General features: G+C 44.3%; 1 protein-coding gene across 1 annotated transcript; it reads left to right on the top strand.

Moving 5' to 3' along the window:
- The first annotated feature begins 9302 nt into the window (after positions 1 to 9302).
- On the top strand, positions 9303 to 20537 carry ISL1 (ISL LIM homeobox 1). Its single transcript, XM_081053426.1, has 6 exons — positions 9303 to 9602; positions 10470 to 10659; positions 13511 to 13770; positions 15598 to 15884; positions 17141 to 17308; positions 19406 to 20537. The coding sequence occupies exons 1-6, from the start codon at positions 9575 to 9577 to the stop codon at positions 19520 to 19522; spliced, it is 1050 nt and encodes a 349-aa protein (XP_080909552.1). The 5' UTR covers positions 9303 to 9574; the 3' UTR covers positions 19523 to 20537.
- The last annotated feature ends 1751 nt before the right edge of the window (positions 20538 to 22288 follow it).

The following is a 22288-nucleotide window of genomic DNA, read 5'->3' as shown; positions in this document are numbered from 1 at the left end:
TCCAACGTTTTGGCCACCCAAACTCTTCCCAAGTGCACCGGTGCAAAGAATGCTCCCTCTTGGTTTTAGTTTATATTCTTCTCACATCAGAAGAACTAGTCTAGGAGACTGTGAAGCCAGGTCAGAAATGCTAACATAATAGCAATGTTGCTGGGAGCCCTTCAAGCTGCCTGGCAGTGTTTTCACATCTTTCAGTTTTTACTGTGGTTTAAGTGAGCAGTTCCAAATACGTGAATTACACTTTCTGGTAAAATCCAGTCTGTAGAAAGGGCAATGGCTAACAAAAACTCTGGGAAACTTTGTAGCCTTTCCCCCCCACCCCCATAACAAAGGTTTTATTGAGCCAAATGCTAGCCAGAAAAGGACCAGGTCCTGCAGCCATTTTTAAAAATTTATTTTCAGGACTAGTTTTTTTTCTCCTTTTTCAGCCCTGAATCCTATTGTTAAATGAACCTAGTGAAATAAAAATTTGTAGAATTCATCTTATTGTATTTATAGTACTTTTAGTTTGTATTTTCTATGCTGATACAGTTTACCAATAGCAAGTTTACTTTTGGTAAGCATTCTACTATTAATACAATATGTTCAAAGATGCAATAGACCTTTTTAAAATAATTGCCAAATGGTCTACTTTTCTACAAAAAACAACAACACTTACATCAGATTTTTAAAGTTTTAAATGTCAGATTAAAATAACTATAAAGTCTACTTTTTCAAGTTTCCACCAACTTTCCCAGTCTTCACTAATAGAGATACAGATTTTGCCCTTAAATGCACAGTCTATCAGAATGAACGGGGTCACCCAGGCCCATTCCTTGTCATTTTGACATTTACTCCACTTTTCCTTTTCTTCAATAAGCTTTCTCTTTCTCATCTCAAAGTTGAATATTTTTCTCATCTTAGTCTAACACCTAATTTTCATTCTCTCTTCTGATGGCTGATAAAGTCATGTACACTCAAGTCTCTCTCCACCACATATTTCAAAGGGTAATTTTCCATTCACTTACCTTTTCCTCCACTTTGAGAGCTGTGCTCATGTTTCTTCCTCACTGCTGGCATAATTCAAAAGAACATATTTTCCCTGGCACAGTATATTCAAAGTCATGTCAGCAGATCTGCAATGGCTTGGGTACAGGATTATGGAGCGGCACATCATGTGACATTTGGGACAGCTAAATTAACATCTCAGGATTGGAAGGAACACACCATCAAGACCTAAAAGATATGACTTCTATTTTTTTCGTACACCGTATGGGAATCCAAAGCCAGTGAAACTATATCTAGCGCTTCTCATCACTATCACCAATGGTTTGTGCAGCTCATAAAAAGGAGAGTGTATAATAAATTCTAAGAGTGGGACAAGAAAATGAAATAGCACATTGTACCACACTCTGAAGTGAAACATAATTTGGGTCCTGTATTTAAGTGAAAGTCAGCAGGATGCTAGTTATGGGTAATAATATAATTTCTGGTTTAGCATTACAGTTCAAGGCGCAGCGATCTTTCTAGGCTGTTACATGTGTCTGCAGAGTGGGGGGGGATCCTTAAAATATGGCAAAGCATCAATTTAGCTACATTCAAGTGAGAGTATACATCATATGTTCAATGTTTTTATAACTAGACTGAACACTCTGATAGCAGAATGGAAAGCAACATATTTGCTATACATATGAATCTTACTATTTTTACTACATTTTGATTATTAGACCCTAAGTTGACATTATAGAAAGTAGTCTGCTATACTTGCTCTTTTACTTTACATTAATTTCTTGCATATTATGAGGTAGTGATATTATCTACTTTTAATAATTTTAATGTATATTAATATTCATATAAAGATGAGCAACATATTGTCAAACCACAAAAGTTAATTACAGTCATTCCTTAAGCATTACCTAGCACTTTTTAAGATTCTGTTTCTTTCTCACATGTGATTAGAGATTTCAGAATAGTGTTAAAATACACATTTTAAATGCACAACTGAAATAAAATTATATTGTGCAAAACAGAAGAGTATTTTCTTACAGTGTTAACCTGTGCAACCGGTTATGGACCAACATGTTTAATGGGATATTGGCTCATGAAGTTTAAGATTTTGTTCTTTCGGTAAAAGCACCCTTGAATATTATTTTTAAGCCTGCTAATTATTTTCTTGGAAGGAAGGTGTTATGTGTACTAGAAACCACATTTCAAACTTTTCTTTATGGAATTATCTTGTAATATTAAAATGATGTTATCAGTAGCATATGCTTATAACATAAATTATACATAAGAGGTATAATTTATGTATACCTTTTAGTGTGTATATTCATATCTTCCGTGTGTGTGTTATACAATCCATCAACAAAGCCAGTTAAAGTAGACTTCTATTACCATTATTACACCTTAATTTTTTATTTTTCATTTTTTGGATCGAATTTTGTACAATGGAGGCATTGCAGATACACGTGGAGAAAAGGCAACAAGGTAATTGTTGAGTCTTGCCTGTTGAACTCTAATCAACAAAGGAGGCTGCCTCTGGCTAAGCAGCCCATGTGGGTCCCCCGCCTGACAGTAGAGCACACAAGTGAATCTAGGCAGCGGAGGTTTCTCTCTTGTTTTCCAATTAAATGTTTGCAACATAAAGTGAATAAAACAAAGCTGGAAAAAAATGCCAGCTATTACTTGGGATATCTCTATTTTACCGGGTGGGGTGTGATATTAACAAACTATTCACTCAAATTTTCTGCACCAACAACTATGCTTGCATTTCCAGGCACTGCCACCAAGACTAATGCAGAGGGAATGTTGTCCTTGCAATTTTCTGGAATGTAGGCACTAGGGAAAGTTGAGCCTCTGGGCAGAGATGGCTTAAAGAAGTGATTGTTGACAGAGTTTGAAGCAATGAAAACGGTAGAGTTTTTCATTTCTACAAGTATATTCATTTGGGGGAAAACCTGGGGGATTGGAGCTTTGGGGGAGAAGGAGCAACCTAAAACTAAGTTTAACTTTCCGAAAGGGTTGCATCTCTGAGCCCGCAGCTGGAAGGTGCGCTTTCTTCTCCACTCTTGGCGTCTAGGAAGTTGGACGGCCTCCTACCACCAGACCGCACCCAGAGGCAGACCAGGACTCTTCCTCTTTTAATGATTCGCTCCGCGGGCGACAGGATTCATTCATCTTCGCTTTCTTCCCCCCCACCCCCCAGCCCACCGACGCGCAAACGAGGCCATCGGGCCTCTGATCCCAAATGCGAGTGGCAAGGAGATTCATACTAAGGAACCCAGTGGCCTCTAAAGGGGCTGCTCGCCATCCCGGGACCGGACGGAAACCGAGAGATAGTTTCAAGGACCTTGATTTTTTCTTTAAATGTAGCAGGAATTAGGGCAAGGGGGTGTAAATTCTGTTCGATTGTTCCCCTTCTGTCAATGGGAAGATGGACTAGAAAAATGCCCTTGAGCGCGGAATACTGGGGATGGGGTGGGGGTAAGGGGTCCAGCTAGAAGGTCGGCAGATTGTAAATCGGGAAGGGAGGAGGCCGAGGGGAGGGTGGGCAGTAGTGGGGTCTCTTTGTTTCGCGCTTCCCTCCCCCACCCCTCCGGACTCGGCTAGGCAAAATTTCTAGAGACACATTTTTGAACGCTGGCGGGTGGGCTTCTCGGAAAACCTAGAAACTTGATCTCAGGGCTCTGGCTGAGCCCGACAGACCGTAGGACTGGAGTTCCTGGGCCCTGATGAGAGGCTACCTGGGATGGAGCGGTTGACCTCGGCGCCGCGGGGCTGCCGGGGTGGAAAGGGAAGGCGGTCTTCACCCCTTCCGGTTATTAACTCAGTTATTAACTCAGTTGAGTTGACCAAATGATGTTCAAAAGGGGTCGTCTCCTGGGCCCCTTTTTTCAGTTGGTATTTAGCAGGTGGAGGGGCTGGGAAAATCCCTCTCCCAACTTGAAGTCGCGAAGAATTGAGTTCTCTTAACAGCGGGGATCCGGAGGCGTACATCATTCTAAACGCACACACGCCCCGAACTCTTCCCAGTCACCTCGGTGGAGTCCACACAGACGGCAACCCACAAAATTGTCCCTAAAAATCTTACTTCCCTGACTAGCCATTTCCTGGAATTTGAAGATTTTTTTCTCCAGCCCCAAAACCACCATCTCTTCTATTCCCAGAATCTGCTTGTATTCCGTGTTGTAAATCCAATGACTGCCTCTCCCCTTAAAAACAGCCCCCACCAACGCCTCTATCAGCTACACTACACACCTGATACGCTTTAGTCACCAGTTTAATTCATAGAAAGTAGCTATAACTCTTGACATCACCTCCGCAGCCCACCCGAGGACTCCAGCCCTGGACACGGTATTATGAGGCTGTTTCTGGAGCGATGAATTCTGAGACTTAAGGGAAGGTGGAGACATTCTGGTACATTTCTCGGCCTCCACTTCCCTCCTCCGCTGGGCTGGTAAATTTCTGCAGTGCTCTTCCTCCTCCTCGTCTTGACCTCCTTCAGGTACCTTCGCCTCCCCTCCCCCGCTGGTTCCCAGTAAACATCCAGCGGGCAGTGGGAATCATTCCTTAGGCACTCAATTGAGAGCTAGCTGCCCGTTGGCTTGGGTTGCAGTGGGAGAAAGAGTGTTCCTTCTTTCAGAAAGGGTATCGTTTGATCAACTAGACTGAGTTAACTCGCTCTGGGTTTCCTAAGAGCTCGGATGGGCCCTGGGTGTTTTGCTAGATTCAGTGCACATGTGGTAGCTCTCCGTCCAACGGCCCAAAACTTTGGAGATAAAGCTTTGTCACCTCCTCAGGCTCCAGCTGCGTGCTCGAGAATCCAATACATTTAATGAAGTTGCTGCGAGGTAGGGTTCAGTGCACCCTTGGGCCAGAACCTCAGTTGGCATATTGAGCTCCAACCTGGGCTCAACGCAGAACTCCGGTCCAGTTAAAAACTGCCTGTTCCTAAGTTACCTAGGGTTTTAAAAAGAAGAAAAGAAGGAACAAAAACAAAGGAAGGAAAAGGTTTCTCCTGACACTGCAGCCGCTGTTTTTTCTTTTTTGAAATCATAATACATACTCCCAAAAGCACAATTTTAAAGGGAGTGTGCAAATTTCTGCCCTCGCTTGGTCAAACTTGACAGGCAATGAGTCGCGGAACCTCGCGTTCTCCAGACTGCTCTGAGGTTTGTGGCTTCGCCGCTGCCGGGAGCCTGGAATCCGGTCTCGGCCGAGAACCAAGCAACAGACCGCACAAGAACGCTGCCTCCCGGCTGCCGTCTGCTAGCAAAGAATACCAGGAATGCTCGCGACAGAAACAACTACCTGAACTCAGAAACGTTGGCTAAGAAGCCCCGTGTGCAGAAGAAGTCTTGCTAATTCACCCAGATTGTTTTAACTGCTTAATAAAGCAATTGACACTCAACAAAACCACCATCGCAGCAGGAGTCCTCGGCAATAAAATCAGAATCACAACTACAGGTTTGTTGTTGTTAACAACCGCCTTTATTATCATTGCTTAGTTGTCTTTAAAAAAAAAAAAGGAGAGAAAAAGATCATCTTTTCATACCCAATGGTACATAAAGAAGATCCCTTTTCTTTTTCTCTGAAATTAGAGCACCGATTTTCTCGATTCATACTCAATAAGCCACGGAAATAAAAACTGGAAAAGAGACAAATTAGCTCTAAACACTTACAACCCGTTCAGGGTGGAATATAAATGGTTAATCATGACTCCCTTTAAGCGCATTTAATGTTATCTGACTCTTGGATGTTATTTAAGATACTAATGGTTTATATAGCCTTATTCCAGCTACATGATTAAACTATACACAAAAAGTAAAGATAAGAAAGGCGAATGGAATACATATATCCCACATCTATTTTCTGAGGTGAATAAAATGTTTGTGTTTCAGTTTGACCTCCCGAATTATGTCTCTGGGTATCAGAAGATAAAAATACTTCAGTTATATTTTTTCCCATCTCGATACCTTATGGAAATTGGCATCCCAACTGTTATTCTACTCTTTCAAACCGATTATAATGTGGGCTAAACAGAGCATCACCGTCCTTGGGAATAAGTTCCCAAACAAATCCATACTTCAGGGAAAGTTGATCAAAGCCCACTTTCCTCCTGAGTCTTGGTTAGTTGGGGAGGAAAAAGCTTTCACCCTCACTGTACATAATTTCCCAAAGAACCAACTTAAAATTCACTTATATCTGCCAGAGGTTGCTGAAGAATAAATAAATCCTAAATGTGTAATCCTACTTTTCAATTGTAATTAAAACCTATTTCGATTTTTGAAAAGTAGCTTGAGAACATGGTATTTGTTCAAGAATTCTGTATCTGGCATTACGCTTGATATGGAATTTTAAATTTAATTAAAGCAGAGTAAGCAACATCACACAAGAAATACAGGCATAAGAGTCCACCAGGAGTTTTAGGTGTAATAGCTGCATTTTGGAAGGTGTGTACAAGCGCACATGGTCAGACACCACCAACCCAAGAACTTATTAAATCTTAGCATCTCTTTTACATTCAAAGACACTGTATAGTGGGGTGGCCTGGAAGTAATGGGAACTATGCTTAATAACTACTCGTATTCTTCTTTTTCTATCATCAATAGAAGAGCTCACACCAGGAGATTCACACAACTGCTATTCTGAAGGATATATTTTTGACCTAACAATATGCAAAGGTCAAAATGAGTCCATTTTTGACACCAGAGGGTCTAATGCCCCCTTTGAACACAAGAGGTCGCTCCTGTGACCAAATACTGGGGGAAATAGTAGTAATCACAATTTGATGTATTCTCTACAAATATTACAAAATTTTTACAGATATATTTAATACACATCAGCTAAGGCAACAGGGGAATAATCCGTGATCATATTTGAACTTCAAGGTGAAGTGAAACAATATATGCCGGCTCTCCAAACTTTGATTTTAATGCAAAATGTATTAGCAACAGACACACAGAATTCCAGAGTACATCCATCACAAAACAACAAAATTATTGGTTCCTGTCAAATTTTCCCCTCTGACAGGGGATATAGTCTGCATGATCTTTACCTCTATCAGCCTAGGAACTTATTAAGAAAAATACTTATTTACAATAACAGTGTGGACTGAAGAAAGCAAAACACATTGTCTTCACCATTATGATGAAATTGCCCATTACTAACGGTTTTCCTCCAAGGCACATGCCAGCTTTTCTATTTGGAATTGCTATCAACATTGGCAATAATTCTTTGGAACGGTTTATTAGTTTAGGGAGTTAAAATGCTACACTGAGTGTGTGGCTGGTTTGAAGGAGGATGGATAGTCAGGGGTGCTTTGTGGATTTCAAATGTAAGTCATCAGGCTTCTGGCAGCTTCTGTTGTTTAATTCCATGTTTTAAAGGTGGCATGATGGAATATGATTGGTTAAAATCCTCTATTTACTTTCTGGTGTTATAGTGGTATCTCTTTTTTTTACTAGAGTCAACTTGGTTACCTATACAGGAAATATGCCTGCATACTGGGAAGACTTGCTTCTTCTTGTGATTATCAGCGTTAGTTTTGCAAAAGCAATCTGACAAAAGGTTCTGTGCATATAATACCAGAGACTAGAAACTATGACCCAAAGCCAAAAGCAAAAAAAAAAAAAAAGAAATAAAAATCTGGTAAATTCATCAACGTATGTCTAGTCAACTTTCAATTTCACACACTCAAACTTAATAATAAAAATAAAAGTGATGAGATCGAGTTAGAACTATCTGCCGTGAGAAAAAACAAAACAAATACATGTTCTTGATAAAACCTTAGCCAGATCAGGAAACACTCACGCATCTTCGCTTCCCTTTCAACTCTGGAGAAGCCAGTCCATGCAAACCAAGCCTCTGAGGCTGGCTAAGAGCTCACAGCTCTTATCAAGGGTGAGATCTGGTGAAAGATACAAAGAATGGAGTTTCCTAACACACCGGGTTTACTCGCGGCAACAAAACACCGAAATTAACCCTTCTACCGCTTGGGTTTGTGGACATTTTTAGATAAAACTGGCAGTCACGTCAGATAAAGAGTAGCTATTAAGAAGCTTTTGGGAGACGTGTGGGGGTTCTTCGTGGCCTTACTGTGACTTTGTTTTGGGGAGACTGTAAGATATGATAGGAACGTGTAAGAAATTATTGAAATTACTGAATTATTGGCTGCGAGGCGCAGCCAATATTCTCTCTCCAGGTTGTTTCCTGAGAGAAAATTATCAGATAAACACACCCGGTGAGGTGAAATAGGTATTTCACTGTTCTTTTCTGTATTGGATTGATTCCTCTATTCACGCCCTTAGACTAACGCATTTTTTTTAAAAAAACCTTGTCTTCATAATTATCAAAACATCACCAGCTAATTGTACACGGTTGCTTAAAACCAAGGGGCAGGAACCCAGCAGAGAGAGACACTGGACAGGACCAAATCGCTTTACAAACTTTAAACTACTGGAACATCATTTCCTTTTGGATGCGGGTTAATACGCTGGCTAATTCTAGCTACACTGCAAAGCCGACTGCGCGGGTCGGGAGGAGAGAGAGAGGAGTCCTCGGAGTCAGCTTGGTTTTACCTGTGCGCTTCCAACCTGATGCTCCGCTAAGGCGCCCCTTCCCTCCCACCCCAAGTTTTTGGAGATCTGAGGCAGTGGGTTAACAGGATCGTGGGGTAACCACAGCGAACAATTCCTCGGGGTTTATTCATGCCATTCCCGGGTCTTCTTCCCCTAGGCTGCTCCCAGAGCGCCAGGCGCAGCCAGTTAGGGAACTCCCCCTCCCAGGCAGCCCAGCCCGGCCAGGCCCGGAGCTCTGCGCCCCAGCGCGACCTCACACCGAGCCAAACCGGCTCTTCCAAGTCGTCTCTTTCCCTAGACCCCGGGAGGGACCTCATCATCAGGGAAACCTACCCACCGGCGGCAGAAAAGTGAGCCTCGCGCGCAACACGGCCAGCCGGACTGCGGGGACCCCAGGAGCGCAGGGCGGAGGAGCAGCGCGACGGGAGGCAAGGGCGCTGGCGGCGCGGCCGGGAAAGAGCGAGGGAGGGGGCGGGAGGAGGAGCGGCAGAGGGAGGCCCAGAGCCGGAGCGGCCGGGCAGCCCGCGCGCGGGGGAGAGCGGAGGAGCCCCGAGCGAGGTGCCTCGGGGAGCCCTAATCCTCTCCCGCGGGCTCGCCGAGCGGTCAGTGGCTCCCGGCAGCCGCGAGGCTGAAATATGATAATCAGAACAGCTGCGCCGCGCGCCCCGCAGCCAATGGGCGCGGCGCTCGCCTGACGTCCCCGCGCGCTGCGTCAGACCAATGGCGATGGAGCTGAGTTGGAGCAGAGAAGTTTGAGTAAGAGATAAGGAAGAGAGGTGCCCGAGCCGCGCCGAGTCTGCCGCCGCCGCAGCGCCTCCGCTCCGCCAGCTCCGCCGGCTTAAACTGGACTCCGCGATCCGCGAGGGCGCGGTGCAACCGGGCAGCGGCTCTCTCAGCCTTGGCAACCCCCGGGGCCACTATTTCCCACTTAGCCACAGCTCCAGCATCCTCTCTGTGGGCTGGTCACCAACTGTACAACCACCATTTCACTGTGGACATTACTCCCTCTTACAGATATGGGAGACATGGGAGATCCACCAAAAAGTAAGAGGCTATTTTACCTTGTGGGGCTCGGTGTGCTGGTCTTGTGCGGGGGTCTCTCTCAGGCACGGGTGCCAAGGGCTCTTCGGAGTGGAGTCGTTGCCTGGAAAGAGAGAGAGAGAGGGAGAGAGAGAGAGAGAGAGGAGAAGGTGGCTTTTTCTTGTTGCCGCCACGCCTGCATGCTTGCTGTGGGTTCTGATCTGCGGGAAACTGATCGTACCTTGTGTTTGAATTCGCCTGTGTGCCCTCCCAAGCCCTAACCTTCTGGTGCTAAGTGGTGCTTTTCCAGCTCGGGAAGCCTGAGCTCTCCGAGAAGGTTATTCTGTTGCAAAGGTCTGCCAGAACATACTATACCCGGAGATGTGAGTTAGCATTAGACTTGCAAAAGAGAACGAATGACAACTGTATCGATGTCTGCTCTTGCTAACAATATCCAGTCCTATGTGCTATTTAAGAGCTCGCTTCATGGAAAATATAGACATCCCCGCGTTCACGTAACGCTTCTAGTCAAAACCTTTTCTTTGACTTGACTTATCCATAATCTTTCCCAGTGATTATAGCAAGGAGGGAGGAGGGAGGGAAAAGAAATACAAAATGAACGAGTTTGATTGCGTGTTAGGCTTACAAATGTAGACTATTCAAATCTGCATTTTACATATATTCCACCTCCTTTTTAAAATGAGTCAAGGTTTTGATGGTACACTTCAATTACCATCCCAAAGAGCAATACTCTTAAAAAAGAAAGAAAGAAAGAAAAGAAAAAAAAAAAAAAACTCTCAGAGTACGCCCTGTAAGAGAACGACACTAAAAGTGTGTTTATCTCTGTAGGAAGTAAACGGTTAGTCAATCATGTATTTATTTTCATTTCAGAAAAACGTCTGATTTCCCTATGTGTTGGTTGCGGCAATCAAATTCACGATCAGTATATTCTGAGGGTTTCTCCGGATTTGGAATGGCATGCGGCATGTTTGAAATGTGCGGAGTGTAATCAGTATTTGGACGAGAGCTGTACGTGCTTTGTTAGAGATGGGAAAACCTACTGTAAAAGAGATTATATCAGGTACGCCATTTATACTGCTTCTTTAATTTTGTAAGATTTTCCTGTCTTTCCCCCCTCCTTATTTATTATTTGGTGTGCCTTTGTCTTTTTGCAAAGTTTGCCTCAGTGGGGTCCAGCGTGCAAAAGTTACCCAGTACGTGTGTTACATAAATTAAATTATGCTGTTCATTTCACTTTTTAGGAAAAAACCCCTGCAAAACCCAAAAGTGGTTTTAATAAATTGTGTGGTATTGAAGCTTGTTTAATTGCTCTTGGAATTTGTGAAACTCAGATTATTTTCCTCTTTTACCCTTCCTCTTCCGAAACAAACAAAAAAAAAATTTAAATGGATAAGTTGGGATGTCTAAACTTAAAAAAGGTTGATGAAAAGACATGCAGTGTTTTTTTTTTCTTTTCTATATATTCAGTTTAGTTATTTTATTAGTAACTCACAAATTCTTTGGAGATGTCAATGTAGTGGGAGAAATAAAAGTTTAAGCATGTTTAGAGATGCACTTTGAAAGAGCAAATAGAAGTATTGCACTTTTTACTTTTAGGGTAAGAGTTTCTACCTGGCATAATTTAAAACCCACCCAAATATTCCCTGCAAAAAGACCGGAAATTTAATCTTTTTAAATATTAACCCTTTGGTGACATCTGATTGTCTTTTCTTTCTTATCTTATCTGAGCTGATGAATTAGACAGAGCAGATCAAATTGCCCATCATCTGTCTACGAACAATTGGTATATTTAGATAATTGAACAGCTTCCTTTCTCACATTAAAATCTGGTAACTGATAAAATGAGTGAATTGGCCATACTGACCAGACTACAGCCACATAAGGAACTTTCTGAGCTTTTTTTTTTTCTTTCATTTTATTCTGCATCTAAACTTCATGCTTTGCTAATCTAAATTTTTCTTTTGACTTACGTGTGTGTGTATGTATATATATAAATACATATGTCAGAAAACTTAATTTTCTGCCTTAGGAAGCAGGTAGAACTTCTAAAGAAAATTTTATTGTTTCAATAACAAACAGAAGAGATAACACCTTCACTATTAATTTAAATAATACCAAAATTATATATTTTTAAAAAACTTTCTCTAGTGGCTATTAACAAGAAAATAGCTTTTGTAAGTTATAGACTTTCTGGAGCTGAGAACTTATTCAAATTTAGTCAAGGTTCAAGTATGCAGTTACAATTTATGCAGTTGCAATTTTTTCCTGCTCACTTAGTGTCCAGGATTATTTTTTCTTTTTTTAAAATCATGAAGTGGAGAGTAGAATCTTCATAGATACAACTGAACGGTTCAAAAGAAAGTTTATTAATACTTTGATAGGGGTAGGGGGAAGAATGGGAGGAAATAGGGGAAGTGGGGAACTGGAGGAAGGGGGAGGGGTTTTTCAAATTGTTTGGTCACAAGCAAGGTAAAGTCCTCATCCTATGAAATGGAAGATTTAGAGTAGGCGGAGGGAGGCAAAACTTCTGAATCCACCTTAGTTCTGACAAATGAGCCGTTTTCATTGTTTACTTGACTGGTGTGTGAGCTCCAGATTCTGGAGAGAGGGAGCTCCCTTCGCACCTCCAGGAGTATCTTTACTCCTATGGAGATAGTGTTTTGCTCAATGGCATACAGACCTGTGTGTGCCTAATTCTGTATACACATTTGTAGAAGGAGCCAATCGCCTTTATCTCTCTCTCTCTCTCTCTCTCTCTCTCTCTCTCTCTCTCTCTCTCTCTCTCTCTCTCTCTCTCTCTCTCTCTCTCTCTCTCTCTCTCTCTCTCTCTCTCTCTCTCTCGGGCACACACACGTCCCTTTGAAATCCTGCAGTTATAAAAGCAAAACATAGAAACCACTTAGATTTTGGAATGCCTTTCTCCCCTTGGGGGAGTGAGGTACACCCTTCCCTGCTTTGTGTGAATCTTTCCCTCTCTTCCCTTCTCTGTTTGTAGAGATGTCCCTGCTTCTGTTATTACTGATACTTAGAGAGGGGAGTCAGGGCCGTGCTTCGAAGAAGAAGGAACTTACAAAGATTGTCTCTTGGTAAGGAAAAGTCAGCAGCGAGGAAAACCTTAGAAGTGGGTCTCTCCATTTTTCTGGTTCGTCATAGCTCTCAAGCAAACTGAGACGGAGGTAGATGCTTCAGCAAGTTGAAAAGGATTGAGGGAGCAGAGCAAATTTTTTCCAATATTAATAAAAGAAAGACTGTAGAGGAAACTTTCTGTTAACATTGTTGCCTGAGGAAAAATTTTTAGTTCCGGAAAAACTGCAGTGGATTTGTTGTGCAAGAGAGGGATCTGGAAACCTTCAGGTTTCATTTTGTTATTCTGCTTGTGCATTTGCGTGTGTTTGCAAACTGAGTGGGGTGACAATCTCATTCCCCAGCCTCTTTTTCTCTTGGAAGGAGTACTTTTTGTTGCAGTTTTAGAGACGTTTCTAGCAGCAGAAATTGGGGGAGAGAGACGCGAAAGTGTGGGACCAGTGGCTACTGGAGTCTCCCTGGACTCCATCCTTTCAAAGGGATGCGAGGGCCACCCTGCAGCTGATTGCTGGAGCAGCAGCCCAGGGTTCAGAACACTTCAAATATTTTTCCTCTGTATGGACTGTGTGTTCTGAACTAAGAGGTGCAGACGGAAACGTGGAGGTTCATAAGAAAGGAAAAGGGAATAAAAGAAAAGGAGAGGGAAAAGCGAGAGAAACCTAATCATATACATTCTTACATTCTGAGCTTGTCTGCAAATACTGATTTCAGTGTTTCAGGGCCTTGTGGCCCGGGGTCGCCGCAGTCTCCGGTCAGGGCAATATCCGCCTGAAATGACTCCCTCTCCCTCTGCTTCTCTCCCCGCCCCGGGCCCGGGCCCCGCGCAGGTTGTACGGGATCAAATGCGCCAAGTGCAGCATTGGCTTCAGCAAGAACGACTTCGTGATGCGTGCCCGCTCCAAGGTGTACCACATCGAGTGTTTCCGCTGCGTGGCCTGCAGCCGCCAGCTCATCCCCGGGGACGAGTTCGCGCTGCGGGAGGACGGGCTCTTCTGTCGCGCAGACCACGACGTGGTGGAGAGAGCCAGCCTGGGCGCCGGCGACCCACTCAGCCCCCTGCACCCGGCGCGACCGCTGCAAATGGCAGGTACTCTTGGGGCCGGCCTGGAGGGAGGCAGGCTCCGCGAGGCAGGCGCCAGGCTAGGTCAGCGGCGGCCCTGCCAGCGTGCTGGCGGCTGCAACAACCCTGGTAGCTACAGGCCGGTCTCCGTGGCAGCGGCGGTGGCCTGCAGTTAGTTAACTGAAATGTTCTGCGTGCAGTTTGCACTGTGCTTCGCTCTTTTGCTGCCAAGGTTCAATGCACTCATTGTCTCCCTTGACTTCGCCTACCCGTCTGTGTGTCTATATATGGGTGCACATGAATGTACACCACTTGAGCACACATGGATACACGCGCTCACAGTACTTCCAGTTCACCTTGGCCTTCAAACCCTGACTTACTGAAACCGGGCAGGAGCTCCCCACCAGGTATTCTCCATGCTCCAGCCTAATTAAATGGGTGGAGCTCTGGGCCCCTGGAGCTGCCTCCTTTAACCCAATGAAGGAAGTTTAGCTGGTCTGAAGTCGTTAGGCTTTCAAATCCTTTTTCCTTTTTCCACACTCCAAAACATTCTTTTTAATTTATTTTTATTCTTTTGTGAGAAAATGAACCTGAAAAGATATAGTCTTCATAACTGCAGGCCATTGCACAGAACGTAAGTTAAAACTGTCAACAAGCTAATCTGCAGTAATTGCCTTTTAAAGGGATCCTGCCTCTTTAAACCATTCATTCTAAGTGATTTGGTGAGAATTCCATCTTCAGGCCTGTGGCTGTAACATGAAATTGACCCCATAGGTGTTGATCTGACCCTAGGAGGTCCTGGAAGGTATAGGATTTGTACTGTATGGATCAGAGGGCCTTTGCCCCAGGAAGGAGAATAGAAACAGAGTAAGGTAGCCAGGAATGGGCCAGGGGTAAGAAGGCAGACAATGTTTCCAATCCTGCCTTCTGGTCATGAATAGATCTGCCCAGTGCAGTTTTTAAAGTATCAGTTCCCACTAAACACTGGCTGAGAAAACTACAGCTCTTCTCCCTCTGCTTTCTGGCAGCTCTAAGAATTCTATCCTGGAGGAATTGTGACTAGCTTGCACTGGGGCAAAGCCAGAGGTGGCAACCTGTTGGGTGCAACCTATGCTCTTGCTTGTGGGAAAATACAGAGGAGGCTGAAATGTTGGGAGGGAGTCAGGAGACAGAACACTTCCCAGCTGTCGTTTATCTAGAGCCTAGGCAGCTCAAAGGAGTTTCAGTTTTCCTTTGCTTGGGGTCAACAGGAACCTCCAGGTAGATTTAGTACTTAGAAAGATCCAGGACTGGAGAGGTGGCTGAAATACCGAGTTTCATTAGCCCCTTGACACGTGTGTCCCCTCTGGAATGAAGTTCAAGCCTTTCTGGCAGAATATTCCTCTGCTGTTGCACTGCAGACATACAGGCGGTGTGGTGGGGTGTCTCTGCTGTCACTGGGGTGTTCTGAATTACTTTCCCTGGCACCCTCTGTGACCATAGCCTGAATCTGGAGGTGAGGGGTACTTGGTGTGACCTGGACGTAGTCTGGGTATGAGGAAAGGCGAGGAGGGAGGAGAAACAAGGCTGAAAGAAGGCACCCCTGCTGTGAACTTGGGGGCAGGCCCTGAGACATGCACCCCTTTGCTAACACTGTGTTGACATGAGCAGGGGCGGAGGCTGCGTTCCGGCGGGATTACTCAACATTGACCTCTGAGATTAGAAAGGAGATTTTATTCTACCTTTCGCTTCCCTCACCGGCATCTCTGCTGCCCCTGCTTTGTCAGTGGAGACAGCAAAGCACTGGCCATTGTCCAGGAGCTGCGGGGTAGTCAAGTGCCCGGCCCCGAGCTAATGGCACCCCTTACCCCGCAGCCGAGCCCATCTCCGCCCGGCAGCCGGCCTTGCGGCCTCATGTCCACAAGCAGCCGGAGAAGACCACCCGTGTGCGGACTGTGCTGAACGAGAAGCAGCTGCACACCTTGCGGACCTGCTACGCCGCCAACCCCCGGCCAGATGCGCTCATGAAGGAGCAACTAGTGGAGATGACAGGCCTCAGCCCCCGCGTGATCCGGGTCTGGTTTCAAAACAAGCGGTGCAAGGACAAGAAGCGGAGCATCATGATGAAGCAGCTTCAACAGCAGCAGCCCAATGACAAAACTGTGAGTGGCCCAGGGACCGGGCAGGGGACCCAGGGGAAGCAGAGGAGGCATGCCAGGTGCGTACTGGCTGCCCAGTTTGGAACTCGGTTTCCATCCTGCTTTGGAGCAGGAGCTTTGATGGACGGCTCCCTACCCCCACCCAAGCCCTGGGGAGAGGCAACCGGCCACCAGGCCTACCGGTGAGGGCGACCTGCCTGGGAGGCCGCTCCTGTGGTTCCCCAGCCTGCGTGGGTGGGCTCGCGCCCTTCAACCTCACCCCCACTGAGGAACCAGAAGCACATGGGCTTCCCTCTAGGCAGGCAGCAGCAAGGCCTGGCTCTAGTTTTGCCAACATTTAGGACGTTAGTTCCTCTTACACTGGAAAGGAGAGAGGAACAACTTCTTGGCTTCCTATCAAAACCACAGGCTTAGGGGTTGGGTCACCCTGGGGGTCCCCTAGCTCCGCCTCACAGTGGGCTAGGCCTGCTGTAACACCTTCAGGCCAGCGTGGCTCCCCAAGGTGACCCCAAAAAAACAGGGCACCCTCCGCTCTAGGTCAAGCCCAGGCCTCTAGAGACATCAGTCCCCTGGCACTGTTATCCGCTATCATCCTTGGTCTAGGGCAGCACCCACCCCTCAGGCCTTCTGGTTAAAATAACCTGAAGAGTTCTTTTTTTTTCCTTTTGCTTTTTACTACTTTGGTCCTATTTTAAAATGCAGTAAAACCTGCTGTCATTAAACTTGGCAGGCTGGCCAAGCCTGGGCCAGGGCACTTTCTAAGTTGGTTAGTGCATAATAGCACAATAGCCACCAGACCTAAATGCTTGAGGGTGGGGGTGGCTCTGCAGGGAGAACTGCCTTATGAAAATCTAGCTGAAAATCTAAGTGAAACTGCCTAGAAAAGCACCATATCTAGAGGCTGAAGGAAGGCCTATTGCCTCAGCATTCTATTTCTTGGAGGCTGTGGCCTGGGAAGGCAGGCGGAGGAACTGGGAAGAACTGTGAGTGTGAGGGAAAGAAGAAAGTCGTAATAGAATTTGGTTTAATAAGGGCCAAGCAGTTCTAATAGTCCAATCCACAGAAGCAGAAAAACAAAACAAAGTAAAACAAAACTGAACTCCTGCTAATATCCATACGTGCAGCAGATAACTGAGTCAATAAAAGCCACAATATAGATAAGATAATACCAGGGTATATTTGCTTAACCTGTGCAGACAATGGAGGGAGGGAGTTTGCTCATTAACATGTTGGGATTGGGGGGGGGGGCCTATTCACAGAATATCCAGGGGATGACAGGAACTCCCATGGTGGCTGCCAGTCCAGAGAGACACGACGGTGGCTTACAGGCAAACCCAGTGGAGGTGCAAAGTTACCAGCCACCTTGGAAAGTACTGAGTGACTTCGCCTTGCAGAGTGACATAGATCAGCCTGCTTTTCAGCAACTGGTAAGTGTCAGATCCCAGAGTGAGAAGGCAGAATCTCCAACAGAAAGGAGATTCTGGTGTAACTGTTGCACAGTGAAAGATTCAGGGGGCTGTTGCCCCTGAGGCCCCAGGGTTGGGGAGAGAGGAAGGAGGTATGGTGAAGAGAAGAAGACAAGCTCCCAAGAAAAACAAACCTCTTGTGATTCTTTTTTATGAGAGTACGTCATTTGACCAGATAGGGTGAATTTTCTATCAGTCAGTCCTGCTTTGATGTATTAACTTCAAGGAGCCTAACTAAATAGACATGCGTGGGGAAGGTGACCAGGGTTGCAGAATCATGCCTCTTAGACTTGAGAGTTGGAAGGGACTTGAGATAGAGATGACCTTGATATTTTAATCAGCTATTAGTAAATTTACTGCCTTCTCACCTCCTAGACAATGGTATATGTAAGGACCTAAATCAAGATGTTTGTAATAATGTTGAAATGCATAATCAATGTTATTATCAGTGAGCAGTAGACATCTGTCTGGGTGTCGTTTTCAAATATATCAGAGTTCTTATTCAAAGATATGATTGATACTTTTTGTTACTATATCCATTTCCAATATATCAGAGTTCTTATTCAAAGATATGATTGATACTTTTTGTTACTATATCCATTTCCGGGATTGTCTTAATCTAAAATGTAGGGCTGCTTAAACATGTTTAAGTGTATGAGTTCAAACGCCATACAGTTACATCTTGTGGGGCATGTATATAGCAAAAGGAACATGAGTTCTACCAATCAGAGAGATAATATGTGAATATCTGTTTTAGCATTAATGTTTAACACATCCAGAAAAGAGAAAATGAACTTACCCCTCACCTACAAAAGGTTTAAGGGTTAAGATAAATAAGATTATTAAATATATGTCCTTTGTGATATGGGATAGGTACAAATAAGATTTTTTTTTCTTAAATAGTAAACAGCTCTATGGAATCTTGTTCTGTAAATGAGATCTATCCTAAAAACTGTTCCTTTCATTGGAAATGAAGCTTTAGTTGAGGTTAGTGTTTTACCCTCACATTTATCGGAGGGGCATTTTCTTTCTCTGTGGCAAGTCAGGTAATGGGCTTGAGTCAGTGGTTACAAAGGCCTGGCCCAAGTTTATGTTATAAATGGGCCAGGCTAGAGTCAAGGCAAATTTGAGACGTCCCTTGACCTCACAATGGGCAAGTTTAATTGGGTAGATAGGAAGGTAGACTCTGGAAAATTAGGAAAAAAAGAATTTATTTTAAAGTCAGGTTAATCTTATGAGTTATTTGAGGGAAACCTGGATCATAGAGGAAGGGTTCAGGGCAGCCAAGCGTTTGCACCTTTTGAAACTTTAGTGTCAGATGTGAGTGGTAGAAGGGGAGCCAAGGAAAGAGGCTGGGTGGGGGCAGGGTGGAGAAGGAGGTTTAACAGCAGCAACACAATACTTTCGGCTTAAAAGAAGGAGCCAGATATTTATAATGCGATGATGTTATAATATATGGGTCTCCTCTCGGAAGGAAGAGCCTTAAAGAGAAAGAGAGAGAAAGACAGAAAGCCCAAAAGGCAGCAGGACCAACAACAAGAAAGAAAGCCCAAGCTGTGAACCCTCTGAGGAGTTAATCATTGTTCTGTGGAGCCTCCTCTGAATCACCCGTCACAGTCACGGGATCTGAGCGTGTGTTATGGATTTTCCAACTCAAGAAATGAGGCTTTGATGCCCAGAGACTGAGAACTCGCCTGCTCCCAGGGCAACATGTAGCCGGCAGGATAATTTTATTTCGAGCATGCACGGCAGAGTTGCGATGCCATTTTACAGTGGGAAATACATTTGTTCTTAAATAATTTAATGCAACATAATGTTGGGAATTCAGTTGCAGTTAAAACAGAGATCTCTTGGAAAATGGGAGAGGATTTTTTCTTCTTTTCCTTGTAGGCTTTCTTTAAGCCTATTAAAATTCAATTACAAGTGCTGCTATCTATCTACATATTTGTCTGTCTACACACACAGGCTTGTGCATACATACACTTAGATGATGAGTTTATAATCCTTTTATGAATGTGATCACAGCCTCCTTTATTCATTTCTCAACCTTCTATGCAGGTCAATTTTTCAGAAGGAGGACCGGGCTCTAATTCTACTGGCAGTGAAGTGGCGTCGATGTCCTCTCAGCTCCCAGATACACCCAACAGCATGGTAGCCAGTCCTATTGAGGCATGAGGAACATTCATTCAGATGTATTTTTTTTTCCCTGTTGGAGAAAGTGGGAAATTATAATGTTGAACTCCAAAACAAAAGTATTTAACGACCCAGTCAATGAAAACTGAATTGAGAAATGAATGCTCCATGAAATGCACGAAGTCTGTTTTAATGACAAGGTGATATGGTAGCAACACTGTGAAGACAATCATGGGATTTTACTAGAATTAAAACAAACAACAAAAAAACCCAAACAAACCCAACATACGCTATCCAATGACCTTAGGAGTACTGAAAAAAAAATAAAGACGTTTTTAAAACGTAGAGGATTTATATTCAAGGATCTCAAAAAAGCATTTTCATTTCACTGCACATCTAGAGAAACGCAGAAATAGAGATTTTCTAGTCCATCCTATTCTGAATGGTGCTGTTTCTATATTGGTCATTGCCTTGCCAAAAGAGCTCCAGCAAATGAGCAGGAAGAGAAACTGGCCTCCTTGGCTGAAAGAGTCCTTTCAGGAAGGTGGAGCTGCATTGGTTTGCGATGTTTTTAGTTAACTTTAACAAGGGGTTAATTGAAATCCTGGGTTTCTTAGCATGTCCTGTAGCTGGTTTCTTTTTTTCCTTTAGCTCCTCCCCGCCCCCCCACACACACATTTTTTTTTTTTTTTTTTGAGATCCATCCTCTATGGAGAAGTCTGAAGCGACTTTAAAGGTTTTTGAATTCAGATTTAAAAACCAACTTATAAAAGCATTGCAACAAGGTTACCTCTATTTTGTCACAAGCGTCTCGGGATTGTGTTTGACTTGTGTCTGTCCAAGAACTTTCCCCCCAAAGATGTGTATAGTTATTGGTTAAAATGACTGTTTTCTCTCTCTCGGGAAATAAAGAGGAAAAAAAAGGAAACTTTTTTTTGTTTGCTCTTGCATTGCAAAAATTATAAAGTAATTTATTATTTATTGTCGGAAGACTTGCCACTTTTCATGTCATTTGACATTTTTTGTTTGCTGAAGTAAAAAAAAAGGATAAAGGTTGTACCGTGGTCTTTGAATTATATGTCTAATTCTATGTGTTTTGTCTTTTTTTCTTAAATATTATGTGAAATCAAAGCGCCATATGTAGGATTATATCTTCAGGACTATTTCACTAATAAACGTTTGGCATAGATAAATAAATAAACGCAATGATCCAGGGTCCCTCTTTTATGTTTACAAGTAAGCCTTTAAAATGTCTGAAATTAAGTACTGCATGTGAATGGGGTAAACTGATTTACAATAGGTGTGATGTTTTGTTGCAAATAATTAAGGTTGAGCTTGCAAGTTTGCATTGCAATGCGGGGATCAAAACTGGTTGGAAGCCTTTAGCTCACAGCTGTGATAATGTTACTCGTTTGTGAAAATGAAATGCTATCTTCTGTCCTGCTCCCCACCTTACCTTCCTCCTGTCTGTTTTCTTGCCCTACCCCCCTTCCGCCCCCCAAAATAAGACGAGGGTTCGGCTTAAAGTGGGTTTTGATTCTGAGTCACTTTTATTTTCTTAGAGTAAGTGCTTTATACCAAAGTCTCCTGCTTAGGATTGTTGAAATGACCCATATTTCAAGTATAAGCTCTTGCTAAAAGAGAGGCTTTCTGCCTAGCCAGTGAGGTATGACCATTATTTACCGGTGGCGGCTGTCAGCCGATTGAGAAATGCTGCTTTATTTGCGCAGGAAGAACAGACAGAGAGGAGAGAGTTTTCTCAGCAATTCCCAGACCAGTCAGCGTGTGTGTTTTCTTGCCTCTCCCCCCACCTCCGTGCCCAATTTGTTTCCTCACCCCGTCTTGTCCCCCAATTCCAATTCCGAAACCCTTGGAGGGGTGACAGGCTGGGGCCGAGGGCCGGAACCGCCTTTTATGGTAGGGGGACCGGGTCGCTTGCTTTGCAGGCCCCCTTCGGCGGTTGGGGCTCCGTGGACTTGCCTTCTAACACGTTTTCCCCCTGGCATTTAGCGATAGTTCCCGTGTGATAGCCAGAACCCAGTACTAGGTAAATGGCCCTGTCTGAAAGTAGGCTTTCCGAAGCTTCTTCGTGTGCGGGTATAGAGTTAGGATTTGGGGTTCTATTTTGACCCCATCTTTCCTTCCCCCCAGGATGATACTTGGACTCTTTAGCAACTGGATTCACTTGTACGCGCGAGTATAATGCCGTTTTAAATATCTGATGACTGGTAATAAATACGAAAGCTAACGTCCCCTAATCGTGTGTCTGTGGCGTGTGCCCCTTCGGACCCCTGCCAGGGAGCAGGGCGGAGGCCGTCCTCGAGGCGAGCGAGCCCGCAGCCCCCAGCTCTCTCGTCGCTTTTCCCCTCTCCAAACCTGCGCTAGTCGGGAAAGGAGACTCAATTAGGCTTTTGTTTGGCATCGTTCTACTTAACGGGTTAATTACAGGCTCTCACGTGGGGGCAGAGAGAAAACAAACTTTGCATTGAAAATGTTACCGTGCATTAGACATGCCCGTTGATTACTTTGATTGTTGTGTCTAATTCTTGACAGAGGGGTAATAATTTGGCCGGCAGTAATAATGGCTTGTAGTAGTCTGTGGAGAAAAATAGGAGTTATGTCTTATCTTGCACAGATCTTCTCCGGGGAAGGCCCCCCCCCTTTTTTTTCTTGGTCGTCCTTTTCTCTCCTGTGTCTCTCCTCCAATGTCTTGCGCCGACTTGATTCTTTTGGCTTCCGGTTCACACCATCATCCCTGGGATGGCTAACTAATAAGTACAAGGCTGGCAGGTCCGACGTGAATATTGG

Source organism: Rhinolophus hipposideros, assembly GCF_964194185.1.
Source record: "Rhinolophus hipposideros genome assembly, chromosome: 7".
In the NCBI taxonomy this organism is placed as follows: Eukaryota; Metazoa; Chordata; class Mammalia; order Chiroptera; family Rhinolophidae; genus Rhinolophus; species Rhinolophus hipposideros.
The sequence above is the reverse complement of the archived record's forward strand: the minus strand, read 5'-3'. Positions and strand labels throughout refer to the sequence as shown.